Source organism: Tenebrio molitor, chromosome 1 (genome assembly GCF_963966145.1).
Source record: "Tenebrio molitor chromosome 1, icTenMoli1.1, whole genome shotgun sequence".
Lineage (NCBI taxonomy): Eukaryota > Metazoa > Arthropoda > Insecta > Coleoptera > Tenebrionidae > Tenebrio > Tenebrio molitor.
In genome coordinates this window covers 43953465-43967242 of record NC_091046.1, presented here as the reverse complement: position 1 = coordinate 43967242, position 13778 = coordinate 43953465, and the positions used below count along the sequence as shown (strand labels likewise).

At 34.4% G+C, this 13778-nt stretch overlaps 2 protein-coding genes and 3 long non-coding RNA genes across 5 annotated transcripts in view; 1 reads left to right on the top strand and 4 right to left on the bottom strand.

Moving 5' to 3' along the window:
• Lar (tyrosine-protein phosphatase Lar) overlaps nucleotides 1–13778 on the top strand; it is a 424567-nt gene that overhangs the window by 117101 nt on the left and 293688 nt on the right. The window lies entirely within an intron of this gene.
• Nucleotides 2081–2667, bottom strand: LOC138122426 (uncharacterized). Its single transcript, XR_011156496.1, has 2 exons — nucleotides 2421–2667; nucleotides 2081–2364 (listed from the first exon to the last, which is right to left on the bottom strand). It is a non-coding gene; the product is annotated as an uncharacterized lncRNA (long non-coding RNA).
• LOC138123740 (uncharacterized) lies at nucleotides 5727–6197 on the bottom strand. Its single transcript, XR_011156902.1, has 2 exons — nucleotides 5991–6197; nucleotides 5727–5941 (listed from the first exon to the last, which is right to left on the bottom strand). It is a non-coding gene; the product is annotated as an uncharacterized lncRNA (long non-coding RNA).
• Nucleotides 9195–10402, bottom strand: LOC138141571 (actin nucleation-promoting factor WASL-like). Its single transcript, XM_069062310.1, has 2 exons — nucleotides 10328–10402; nucleotides 9195–10279 (listed from the first exon to the last, which is right to left on the bottom strand). The coding sequence occupies exons 1-2, from the start codon at nucleotides 10374–10376 to the stop codon at nucleotides 9327–9329; spliced, it is 1002 nt and encodes a 333-aa protein (XP_068918411.1). The 5' UTR covers nucleotides 10377–10402; the 3' UTR covers nucleotides 9195–9326.
• Nucleotides 11596–12405, bottom strand: LOC138141587 (uncharacterized). The gene is made up of 2 exons (XR_011163199.1): nucleotides 11881–12405; nucleotides 11596–11825 (listed from the first exon to the last, which is right to left on the bottom strand). It is a non-coding gene; the product is annotated as an uncharacterized lncRNA (long non-coding RNA).

Below are 13778 nucleotides of genomic sequence, written 5' to 3'. Positions count from 1 at the left end.
ATAAAATTTTGTCTACGACAGTTCACGTTTGGTTAACAATCGAATATCTTTGCTTGAAATGGTATTTCGCCTCAATGCGATTCATTAATAAATAACTCGTCTAACATTTTTGATTTAAAATCAGACGAACTAGATATATGTATTTGATTTGTAATCATTTTCGCCAAAAATTGAAAAGTACCGTGAGTGATTCAGAGCGTACCCGTTCAGGCTTCAGAGAAGAAGCAACATGTGTAGTTTCTTCAGTTTTGACGGAAAGATCTAGGGTAAAATGCGAAAAAGCCTACAAAAGCTTTGGTGAATGGCACGAAGGAAAGATGGTCAAAAATGCCACGAATGAAAAGGTACTTCCAGTTTGTAGGCTTATCAATGATGCGGGGAATGATATCTATGAAGAAAAATCTGGAATGTTAGAATGCAGTATTTTAATTGCTTTTCTGGAAGATAAAGCATTGATAAATGAACTTTTTTAAAAACAATGCCTGCCATATCAAAATTTAAAAAATACATTCAGAAGAATTCTTACGAGAATATTGACTATTTAGTTTGTGTACATGCAATAAAGTGGTTTCTATTGTTATTGAAAACAACTTTACTACTTAGACAATGACTAAAGATAATTTTGTATAATACATGCGTGCTTTTCAAAACCGCCAGTTAAAATTTGTATTAAGGAATATATACAGCAAACAGTTTTGGCGTCCAAAAATATTAGTTTTGGACTCCAAAACTGTTTGCTGTATTTCTTATTGGCTTAGATGGAGAAGCATCTATCTCGGTATTACGACAGATAAAGAACAACAGAAGGCGTAACTTTGGCTCTTATTATTTACTCCAAATGTCTCGCTACTCAATACATACAAAAACTAAGTAGAGGGAGAGTTGTAAATTCATCTTTGGTCTCCTCAACTCAAATTGACATGTTTACACATTATAGACAGCTACGGAATCTTGATTTTTACAGACTAAATAAATTATCTGTCACTTTACCGCACGGCGTGTGTAAAATTACACGAAAATTTTAAGCTTTCAGGTACCTCCAAAAAAACTGTTAGCTTATCATAAATAAAATCCTTTTATACTAAGACAAGATACCGCTACCATTGATCCGTTCAGTTTTCAAAAATGAACATAATTTAATTGTTTTCGTCTGAAGTCTGATGGCGCCATTTTGTGGTGTAAATCGTAAGCATGTCAGTCAACGCATTTATCACATACATATTATATCCAAAAAAAATTTTATCGGAAATTTTTTTGCTAATGAACGAAAACATCCATAAATGAGCATAAATTAGCAAAAAGAGCACGAGACGAAGTCGAGGGCTTTTATTTGATAATAATTGGTCTTCTGACCGAATAATTTATGAATGTTTGAGTTCATTAGCAAAAAAATTTCCCATATTAAAATTTTGCACAAGGGGTATACGGCTGATTATTTCCTGAATAGAGTGAAACCAAGCGCATTATTTCCAATCCTTTTTATTCAAAATAATTTATTTAAAAAAAAATCAGGTACCAACATTTTTTATCAGATTATTGCACAGTGTGCATTTTAGAGAAATTTTATCGGGTTATTTCTTGTTTTCTCGTTTTTATTGGTCAATATTTGTCACGCAATTGGTTGCTAAACATATGAAGGAAATAATCGGTATGCCATTTCATTTATCAAAGGTCAGTCTAAATGTCAGTCTGTTGACAGGTTTTACAAAATTATTGCTTAGAAACGAGTAATAGGTCGTCGGTCGAAAAGATTAATAGGAGTACGGTAGGCATTCTACACCGCTCGATTTTTTTAAACACTCCCGCTTCTGGGTCGTGTTTCAAATTAAAAACCTTGCTCTGTAAAATGTAATGTAAATAACAATACATGTCTTCAGAGCTTGTTTACCAATTTTCAAGAATATGGTCTTAAGAAATTTTGAAAGAGATCAAAAATATTCATCCTGGTTTCCAAAGACTTGTCTTGGTTTTTACACTTGACCTTACTTGACCTGACCTGATTTCCAAAGACTTATCTTGGTCCCTACACTTTTTGAGATAGTATTTGTTGCGATCAGGTTATTTAATAATTAACACGATATTCATTTTTGATTTCATTTATTGTGAACAGTACAGTGCCCAGTTTTCATTGTTGTGTACATGTCAGTGTGCATAAAACTAACACTATAGTAGTTAACAAAACCACAACATAAATGTAACGTGAGATGTAATATATATTTTACCACCAGTATTCAGGTCTGCGAAATTGTTTCTTCCATTGGCCGGCTCTTGGACGCAAATTTCCGTGTAATAAACCTTGCAATTGAGATATGACATTTCTTATGACCTGCTCCTGCGGAGATACTACGTTTGGTGGCCCGTAACCTGTTTAGAAAGAAAAAATTATTGTATTGTTATGAAATATCACCAATAATTCATACCTTCTATAACTGTGCAAGTCACCAACAATAAAATAGCTAGAACTCCGAACAATTTCATGTTGACAACTACATTTTTCTCTTTGTCCTAAATGTTTTATACCTCAAACCTGGCTTTTAAAATGTGGTATGACTCAACAAAATACATGTTCTCTTTAATATTTTTTTTAATACTTTTCGAGCGAATAGAAATATCTGACTGATCAAGTTTTAATTTAATTCACAATTACCAAATTACATGGTTACGAGAATTTAGGATGTCCTATCTAATTATTTTGTCCGATTTGTACATGCAATAAAACTGTTTTTATTGTTCTGGAAATTTATTTTATTGTTTATGGGATTACTAAAATTAATTTTGGATAGAATATGAGGAGTTGAGGTTTTTTTTGTGCCAAAATTCAATCATATTTTTATGTTCCGTGACAACGGTGAATTTTCTTCAAGTGGCGCATTTAATTGGCATGCGAACTGAAAAAAAATTGACGTCCAGAAATTTTTAGAACAGTTTTTTCGTAAACTTGCGTGTAGAACCGCAACAATAACAGAAGCGGTGGGTTTATCTCTTAATGATTTCTTGAAATATTCTACTTGAGAGTGGAACAAAGGGAGTTTTTTAATAACAGAATTTAAATTTTTCACCATATGATATTGCTATGCTTTAACATGAACTTATCTTGAAATGCAACACAAAAGTTTTCAATTATGTTTAAATCGAGGAAATACTAGAACAATCTAAAACATCAACAATTATTTGTACTTCAAACCAATTGTTCACAAGTGGTATCCTGTGAATGGTCAGGTTTTTCATTATTTCCCTATCTGATAAGTAACACACCATATTCAATTTTTTTTATACTAATTTGAAGAAGGAATCGAGTGGACAATCAATAAACAATTATTTTCCTTGATTAAAATCATGCTTCAATAGATTAAGCTGAATGTATTCATGCCCACATTATTTTGAAATATTTTCGTAAATTTAGAATGAAATAATAGTTATTTATGCAACAAGTGAGTAAAGTAATACTTTTTTTTTACGAGAAGAAAAATTTGCCGCTTGAGCGAAGCGAGTGCGAGATACTTTACTAACGAGTTGCATACAAAATTTTTTGGCGCCCGTAAGTTTAGAAAACAATTTTTTCGACACTCAAAATTTAAAAATTTTCTCCTGTGTGAACCTCGTTTTACTCGCGTTTTAAATTGGCCTACTCATGCCAAAAAAATCCCAATTTACATACGAACTCGTTAAAAAAACTACTAATTATGAATGAAAAATTTTATAATTGCGTTAAAAAACGACACGCTACGGCACTTTTTTTAACGTAAAATGCGTGCAAAAATGAACCGCTATGGCACTTTTTTAACGCTTCTTGACCGATTCAAAAATCACATATTTTATGAACGCAAACGAATGAAAAAACTTGCACTTTTTTTGACGGACGTTAAAAAATAATTTTTAGAACATTCTTCTCCTTTTTGCAACACATAATACCCTCAGCTTCATATGAAATGCACCAACGGCTCCCTTTAACTGCACATTACAGGCTGCTAGGCATGGTTTTAAGAGCGGCAGCATTGGAAAGACATTTTCTTCAGTAACGAGTCAAGATTTTGTTTGTGGCCAAATGACGGCCGTAGGAAGGTACGTCGATATCGAGGAGAAAGACGAAATCTAGAATTTGTTGATACAGGTTTAACACCGAGTTATGTCCTGGAAGCAGTGTTAGTACCATTGCCAAACGGTATTTTCCAACAGGATAACGCACGTCCACACACTGCAAACATTACCAGAACGTATCTGCAACAAGCACAATTGCAAATGTTGCCCTGGCCTGCACGATCCCCGGACTTATCTCGGATCGAACATCTTTGGGACATGATGGACCAGCGACTACGATTATTGCCAAGAGCTCCTCACAACTTAGACGAGCTGAGACACCAACTTCAGGTGAAATGGAACGAGATACCCCATAGAGCACTTGATAGAAAGCATGCCACGACGAGTAAATGCTTGCATTGCTGTTAATGGCGATGTTACACATTATTAATTTTGCTTTTTGTTGTTTTTTTATAATTATTAATCTGTTTTTATGGAAACCTGATCATTTCATGGGCAATAATGAAACATTATTTTAGGAAAGTTTCAAACCCGTAGCTTTATTTTTAATGGGTGGTGCTTTTCATATGATGATTTATTGTAAGAGGTGGCAAAGTTAACATCTATACACAATCGTACAACCAAAATCTATTTTTTTAAATGTTGCAAATTCAAATTAAAAAAATATTCATTTTATTTGGGTCAACTAAACCTTGTTATGTGTTAAAAACACTTGGTTTGGGTGTGATGTGGTTTGTACCATGGTCAATTATCCAGTGCTTCATTCCCCTCAGTTGTAGTTACGTTTTCTTCTAGTTTGTGTTAAATTCCTCTGCATTGTGACATCCAGTCGATCGTTTCCACACAGATACTGTTGAAGAGATAATCTGGAACTGAATTTCAGGTTTTTCACTAATTTGACCTGTTGAAAATTTGTCAAAAGTCTGTTAACATAGACAGAAATAAACAGACATTTGTGAAGAATGGCACCGTTCGAGAATGAGATAACTACTATCATCATTGAGTACGCTTATTTTTACCAGTCCTTTTATAAATCGAACAGATTTTAATCATTTAAAAAAGACATTGGATCAAATTGTCTGCAATAATATCACAAGAGAGAGAATAAATTGAAAATAATTCGACAGATTTTCGAAAACTTGTTGGCAGGCAATAGACACGAGAGCCGGGAGGGTTCGAGTGGCTATTGCCATCTGGCAACGAGTTTGAGAAAGAATCTGGATAATTATTTTCTATTTATTCTCACTCTCGAGGGGTATTCGTAGGATTATTTTTTCATGACTACAAAATCAAAAATACAAAAAAAAAATTATATTATCGCACTGAATCGTTCTTCGTTCATGTTCAACAAATGATGACACTTACTGTCAAATTGAAAAATACGTTGTCACTAAAGAAAAATTAAAACAAAATACGAATTGTAATTCTTCTCACTTGGATAATGTACTTAGATTATTCTCACTATAATAATGATACAATTGGACAGATTTGAACATGTGATCAAAAATGCTGATGAACTATTGGAAGTTATAAACATGAAGAAATAATCCATTAAATTTATTAATAATTATTTTTTCTTGTGAGGGAAGATTTATTTAAAAATTAATTGAAGCTAACCACGCAAAATTATTATTAAGATGTGATGTCTTCATTTCTTGGGAGCTTTTTCAAGAAAAGAATTAAAATCATTTGACAGTGTTGCATAGTTTTTATTGAGAATTTTGCCGTTTCAGTTGTAACATTGCAAATTAGACAACACATTTTTTTTGCGGCTGAAAGAATGTTTATCCCGGAATTGGTCCTGTGACGCGGAATCTTCGAGCCCCCCAGAATTCAGGATAACAGGCAGGGTGAGGAGTCACGTCCTTACAAACTCCATCCAAACGTTCAGCAATACTCTTACCTGTTCAAAAATCAATAGTTATTATTAGTTATCTGTACGAAAATCTTACCATCTATGTATGTGACAATCGCTAGAAGCAAAAGAACGAATATGAACAACTTCATGTTGACCAACAGTCACTTCTGTGTTGGCGAAGGCTTTATATACTAACACATTTTATACTACACAGTGTGGTTCAACAAAATATAGATCCCACTTAAAAATTTTACTTGTTGTCTTTGTTAATCTATATTACTTCGTGATCGCATTCTACACTAGTCAGCTAAAAAAAACAATTTTATATTGATTTTCAAAAATTTCCTATTCACCTAGTACGTGGTGATTTTATGGTCATTTCTCTAAAAATAATTAAAATTGAATTCTGATTTTTTTCCTTTTCTTAAAGTAGTAAATGGTGCATAATGCTTAATTTTACGCTGCTTGCTATGCTAAATTTAATTTAAATTTAATTTAAAAAAAAATCAGATGTTATGGTTCTGTTGTTTAGAATGTCAAGATTTTGCGCCATCTGACAATTGAACATTCATATAAAACAAACTTTTGCAGTACATCCTGGGTCGTTCTTAATTCAATCTGACATTTTAACATTCCAAGATTTACCAACGCTAAGTACTTCTGCTTTGACTTCGTCAAGAATCGACCCAAAGAAGATGGAAACATTTTTCCTCAATGTTGGATAATTCTTTTGATCCTTCGCCGGATGCTTTATTCTACTGTTGGATCTCATCGAAGACTTTTTATTGTTCTTGAAATTTATTTTATTGCTTATACCATCACCATAGTATATTATTATACGAGTTTAATAAAACGTTGTATTATCATACGAGTGACGCTACGCTCGTCGTGCTTTAATGGAACGAATGTGATAATACGTCTTATTAAACGAGTATAATATACTATTTTATCTACTTTGCTTTACTAATCCCTGAAATTTCCGCTGCTCAAGCTTTCATATTAGACTAGGGACTTTCGCGTGGGTTGGTAATTGACATTTTTCACAAAAATGTAAGGTTATATTTACTAAATTTACCTCGTAGCTTCATTCGTTACCTTGACGCCTGACGTCAAACGGCTGATGTTACCAATATAACATATGAAGTTACCAAAAACAGTTTAATAATATGCTTCATTATTAAACTGTTTTCGGCAGAATAATGAACCTATTTGTAACTCAAAGTAGATAAAATCAATTTTGTCAATAGGGTTATTGTTTCTATCTATGGAGTAGAATTTTTTTTGTGCGGAAACAACCATATTTTTTTTCTTCAAACGGCAGTAAAATATGACATTATACCACTAGATTGATAATGCTAAAGTGTCACTTCATTGAAATGGCATCTGACGAGCTGACCAGGGGCAGAAAGTTATTATTTCCTCTGAGGGGCGGCAGATAAAGTTATTATCTCCATTGACGAGTAAACTAGCTACATCATTTGAAATTTCTACTCGACATTTATAAAAGGAATATGTTTCTCGTAATTAATATGATGCCTCAATGCATCCAGCTGGACGTTTTTTCTACATCCCAAAAAAAAACAGCTAGTTTGAATTAAAAAAAAAGGTTTTTGGTTTCCGAAATAAGTATATACATTATGCTTGCATTTTAAGTTTTTTTTTTTATAACTTTTAAAACTGACAAAACTAGCTTTCTTAATTAATACACAGTCGCACAACTGAAATCATCTTATTTGTACCAACGAAATCTTCTTTTAGAGGAGTTTGGTTTGGATGTGGCGAGGTTTTTATAATACTCAGTTATCCAGTGCTTCGTCCCCCAGTCTCCCCAGAAGTAGTCACGTTTTCTTCTGGTTTGTGTTAAATTCTTCGGCACTGCGACATTCGAGTCGATCATTTCCGCCGGAGATACTGTTGAAGAGACAATCGGAGCTGAATGTCAGAGTTTCCACTAATTTGACCTGTTGAAAATTTGTAAAGTGTCTGTTGAAAGCATAGACAGAAATTTGTCCAAATATCGCCGTTCGAAAATGAAGTATCTGCGAGCCAAGACATGATAATACTTACTTTTTAGAATTTGCGTCTCTAATAGGTCTATTATTGTATTCAATTTGAAGTTGTTTATGGCTATTAAAGCACTCGTGGTTTAATAGATCTCTAAGAAATTTTTTATCAATATTTCAGTGTATTACTGTCATTTACAGGAAAAAACTTCCAATTTTAATGTTCAAAATCTACTTTTTAACATCTGTTGCAGATGTAGTTGCATCCGTTACCTTGAATTAACAATTAATACAAAATTCCCTAGAATTTGGAAATTTAATTTTTTTATTTAAAAATTGAAACAAAGGTGCAAATTCTAAAAAATAACTTTAAAAACTCGTTTTATAAGGGCATTGGCGCACTCGTCCCATACAAAACTCCCCAATGGTTTTCTACATTTGGGACTCGTGCGCCAAATCAACTCTTTATAAAACTCGTTCTTTAATATACTATTATACATTTATTCTTCCCATTACTTTTATATACCGGACATATCTTAATCATTGAACTGAACCTCTGGATCAAATTGTTCATTAAATAATTTTAATAACAATGATTGTTTTTTATGACACAGAAAATTTATTTAAATATTAATTGATGATAGCCACACAAAATTATTATTAAGATGTGACGTCTTCATTTCTTGAGTGCTTTTTCTTTGGTAAATTTTATGTATGCTACAAAAATTTGCCACTGATAGTAGTTACATAGCTTTTATTAAAGATTCTCGCGTTTCAGGCGGAACGTAAATTTGGTCCTGAGCAGGACTAACTGCTAACTACGCGCACCGATAGTTGATTATAATTATTGGTGATTTTAAGAGAATCTAGATGAAAATCTTACCATCTATGTTTGCGAGAGTTGCAAAAAGCAAAAGGACGAACATGAACAACTTCATGATGACCAGTCGTTACTTCTCTGCTGGTGAAGACTTTATATACTAACGCATTTTGTACTATACAGTGTGGTCCAACAAAGTACATACCCCACCTTACTTGTTGTCTTTGAAAATCTATATTACTTGGTGACCGCATTTTACGCCAGATTCAACCAAAAAAAAACAATTTTATATAATTTTTTAAAAATTTACTGTTCCATCGTGTATTTGCGATGACGTCTCGCGATTTTTCTACCCACCGAGTATATTGCGCCTTGCTTTACAGTAATTTTAATTGATTTTTGATCTTTTTCTTCTTAAAGAAGGAAATGGTGCGTGGTGAGTATTCTGATTAATTTTACGCTACTTCTCTGCCAAATTTATTTTAAATTTAAAACAATATTTTTAAGTGACAACATTTAGCACCATCTGACAATCGGGCGTCTTAATAAAACAAATTTTTGCAATGCATCCTGGGTCATTCTTAATTTAATCTAACTTGTCGTAATTTTACATTTCAATGGAAAACACTTGTGCTTTGAGCTTGTCAATAAGTGACTCAGCGAAGCTGGAGAAAGCTTCCTCAATTTTGGCGTTGATTGTGTTGGGCAATTCTTCTGATCCCACACCGGATTCAGCAGCATCAACCAACTGTTGGATCTCGTCGGAGATTGATTTTTTAAAATTATCAGTCTCCTTTTTGAGAACGGTTGTGATGAGTTCGTCACGATTTGGTTTATCTGTGTCACCATCTCCAGAAGACTGTTCAGGTCCATCAGTAGTCGATAAGTCCTTCTTGATTTTGTCGGTGATCTGTTTCATAATGCTGGAAAGTCCTTCTTCAATTTTGGCTTTGGCAGAGTTCACTAGTTCGGGTGTAGCGGCAGCTTTTTGCAAATTAGCAACTTCCTTGCCGACAGCAGTTTTAATCATCTCGGATAGCTCTTCACTAGATGGTTGAGGTGCTGATGGGCCAGTTTTGTCGTTTTGAGGTGCTGATGGACCAGTTTTGTCGTTTACGGGTGTAGGAGGAGGTGGTACTTCTTCGACAGGTCGGGGCAACGCACCGGCCGGATTAGGAGCGTAAGAATCGTGATACGGTAGCCTTTGCCATCCACCTCCATTGTAAAGGACGGGTTGAGGTTGAGGAGCTGGCACAGGAGCAGGGTAAGGACCATAAACTGCGGCAGGAACAGGATAACCACCAGCAGGTGCATAAACAACTTGATGTGGGGCAGGACCAGGATAACCACCAGGAGGTCCGTAAACAACTTGAGGTGAGGCAGGAGGTTTACGAGTAAACAAGTTGGCACCCGCCTGGGCTACGTTAGCTCCAATTTGGGCACTCTCCTTGATTAGGTTAGCTCCCGCATCCAATGCCCCACCGAATGCCCCACCGATAAAGGGGAGAAATCTTTTACTTACCTTAACTGGCGCCAGTTCAGTATTCTCGACCGGTACCGCTGCAGAAAACATTTACAAAAAATTGCAAACCAAAAACATACATTTACCGCCAGTGACGCAAATTAAGAACAACACATTCGCAACTGGGAACTTCATTTTGAGTGAATCCCTCTAGAAATTCGTCTTCTTTTAAACGTTTCACTTTGATCCGTGTTTCACGATTGTTTTTTTTATTGGTCAGGTCCTGTTTTGTCTTTTGGAATCGTGGTTCACGGCGGCGAACAATCTTTTTTTTAATTGATGTCAGTAAAACATTATGTTATCACGCGTGTATAAATTCGTTCGTGCTCGCCAAATATTCTAATTTTTTAAACATTTTTCTATTGTCTCAGTGGAAATAGTCATCTCCTTTCTCTCCTTAGCGTTGAATGTAGTGTACACATTTTGAATGAATTCTTCCATTTCACAATTCTCCCAAGACTTTTTTGCAAACCACTCCAGTCGTGCCACTTTAGCCTACTCGAGAGTATTTTGGAAAACGATTTCTTTAGATTCTCTACTGGAATTCATTCTTGCCAAACAAAGATGCATCAGGCGAGGATGAAGTAAATTGTTCATAACACGCAACCTTGGTAACGGCATGCGTGCTTAATTTTATGTTGTAATTTTGGGCAAATTTACTTTGAGCTTCAAACGTATTTTTTCAAAAAGCTAAACAAGAGTACTAGGAAATATCATGAGCATGCTTCTGGAGTAAAATGTTTCCTGACTTGGGTACTATTTCTTACGAATATATTTTTAGCTTCAATTCAACTATCACGACGGGTAAAAAATCAAATTATTAGAAAATATTTCACAAAATACAAGACTGGTATGCTTTTTTTGACATCTATATTTCTCTTTTGTCTTTTAAATTTTCACATATTTTTCTATTTTCATTGGGAAGATTATTATTTTTTTTTTAACTTTTGTTTGATATATCATGTTCAATATCTTCCAAAGAATTTTCAGTCGTAAATATTGCTTCATTCTTACATTCGTTTGTTTATAACTGTAAATTACACATCATTAATGTACTACTTGTGCAACACTTGGACCATAACTAAGATAAAACGGTGAAAGTTTTAGTAACATTGGTCTTAAACCAGGCACGACAACACCGTAACACAGTGGCCGCATTTCGTCCCACACGATGAGCGATTGCCCTATAAAAAGTACCTGCTTCCCTCTTTCAAATTGAGTTACGTGCTGCTAATGGGCCGTCTTCGTATTGGAGGCATAGTATAGCTTTAAATGCTGCCTTTTCCATGATAAGTAGTATGTATGATGATGAATCGGAGGTTTAGTGTTGATAAGCAGGAAATAAATAAGTTAATATTATTTGAGACGACCTTTATTTGAAATTTTGCTAGTTCTGATATGCATTTTCTTGGAAACATCAATCATAGGCGCTATAATACCAATAAGGTCTGAGGAACTTGCCATACGACTTGAAGAAATGCCTCTTTGCTTTTATGGATAGAGGCGCCATGAAGTCACCATGTCTTATTTTTCTTTCCTTCGGAAATCGGCGCCGATAGTCAACTACACATTGCGAAGACAAACCTGTTCACAAATCACAAATTATCAAATTTCTTAACACAATATGCAAAGACTTTACCTTCTGCGAGGGCAAAGATGGTTACTAATGAAAGAGCTAATATCAACAGTCTCATTTTGGTGTGTAGTTTGTCGTTATCTTCCTGAACATTTTATACCTGAGTGTGTCTCCTAGTATACAGTGGGACGCAATAAACCACATGTCCTCTTTTAAACTATTGACAACATTTCCACCGAATTTGATAATCCGAGGCATCACATTGCGCAGCAAGTGCTACTAGAAGAGTATCGGTGATAACCTGGAACATTTAAAACTGTTATGCATTACGAGAACACCGACAACTTTCTTCTAACGCCTTTTCTGGCCACGTTGTATATAATTGATACAACTAAGCACATGCCATTATCTTATTACGTTTCATTGCGATGTTACAACTTGCAATCACAAGAATAAAATACGCCCAGCGATGCATTGGCGTGACAAGATTTGATACCTATTTTACTTTAATTTCGTGATCTTATTCCATCAAATTGGATTAAGAATTTCTCGAATGTGAATTAGAAGGTCGTGTGAATCATGGGAGTGGATAACAATTCATAAATAAAATTTTATTGGTTGTGGTATAATCTGATCATGTATTAAAAGGATGCAATAAATTATGATGTGTTGTTCTTAGATTGATGATTATTCATCTTTATTTTTTAATGTAATGACGACGAAATCTTTATTTTACGATTTGCGCAGTTTCTTTATTATTTTAAAGTCTCACTTGGTTTTTGCAAACTACAATGAGGGTCAATTAGGTTTCGAATAAAAATCTGAAGGTGTTTATTGGGTTATACTGAGGTGTCATAGTAAATTTTAACTGGAAGATTAGGATCGGTTTAGTTGTGCAAAAGACAACATAAAAATTTTTTGGTTTGTTTGCTGAATGCGGATGTCTTGAATTTACCAAAACGGCGGCATGAAGCCTCCAAATATTCCTGAGCCCGTTCTGTTTCCTCCACCCATTGTATCCTTTTTGTAGTAAAGACTCCCCGGTATGATATCATCAGCACCTAAAAATGATTAATGAGAAAGAACAATTCTCTTTTCTCTTGAAGCACCTCAAAATATTACCATTCAAGACTGCAATGGTGGCACCGATCAAAATGATAATTGCCCACAACTTCATTTTAACGACTGACCAACTCTTAACTGTGTGGTGGATTTATATCCGGGACGTGTTTTGTGTTAGATGTTCTAAAGCTATTATTCTAATCGAGAAATATAAACCGGAACGGTTCAAATGTTTTCCTCCATAAAATTTTATACTGGGACCAAGTACGACAGTTGAATAAAGTAGATGCTCCTCCATTTAAAAAAGTTTCTGAACAATGAATCTTTACTGTTGCTGCACCAAGAAAATTGAGGCATCCCCGGAAAAAGTTGATCATAATTAAGCCCAGAAAAGTTCTATTTTCGAAATTCAGAAAAATGGAAATTGATTTTTGAAAGGCCGTCAATTTCCAAAAGCGGAGCGTAAAAATCCGTTTTATCTCGTCGATAAAATTTCCATTGGCTGTTGATGATTGACGGTTGATGTAAGCTGTTATAAGCACCTGTTCAATAAAACCAATTTAATGTGATTTCATTTTTACGATTCGTTTTATTTATGTGAACCAAATTTCAATATAAATCAATTGGTAACGTGCCTATTTAATGACATGGATATGTTTTCATGCTCGTCTGATAAAACGAGAGAGACACTTCATTGGCATTGCGAGAAGGAGGATGGTTCATCATTTCTCCTCAAATTTTACCAAACAAGTAAAATTTGGTTTGTGCCTCTTAAGAGTCAACCCTTGAAGCGTCTTCTCCTCAAATGATATGATTCAAATGCAACGAGAGTTGCAAGAATCTTCTTTTTGTCTTCAATTGGTAAAGAACTGGTTCAGAGAGTTGACAGGGAACCTAGT

Coding starts and splice junctions, on each gene's coding strand:
- LOC138141571 (XM_069062310.1), bottom strand. CDS start 10,376: ATGAAGTTCCCAGTTGCGAATGTGTTGTTCTTAATTTGCGTCACTGGC. Junction 10,280..10,327: donor CTTAATTTGCGTCACTGGCG/GTAAATGTATGT, acceptor TGTTTTCTGCAG/CGGTACCGGTCGAGAATACT.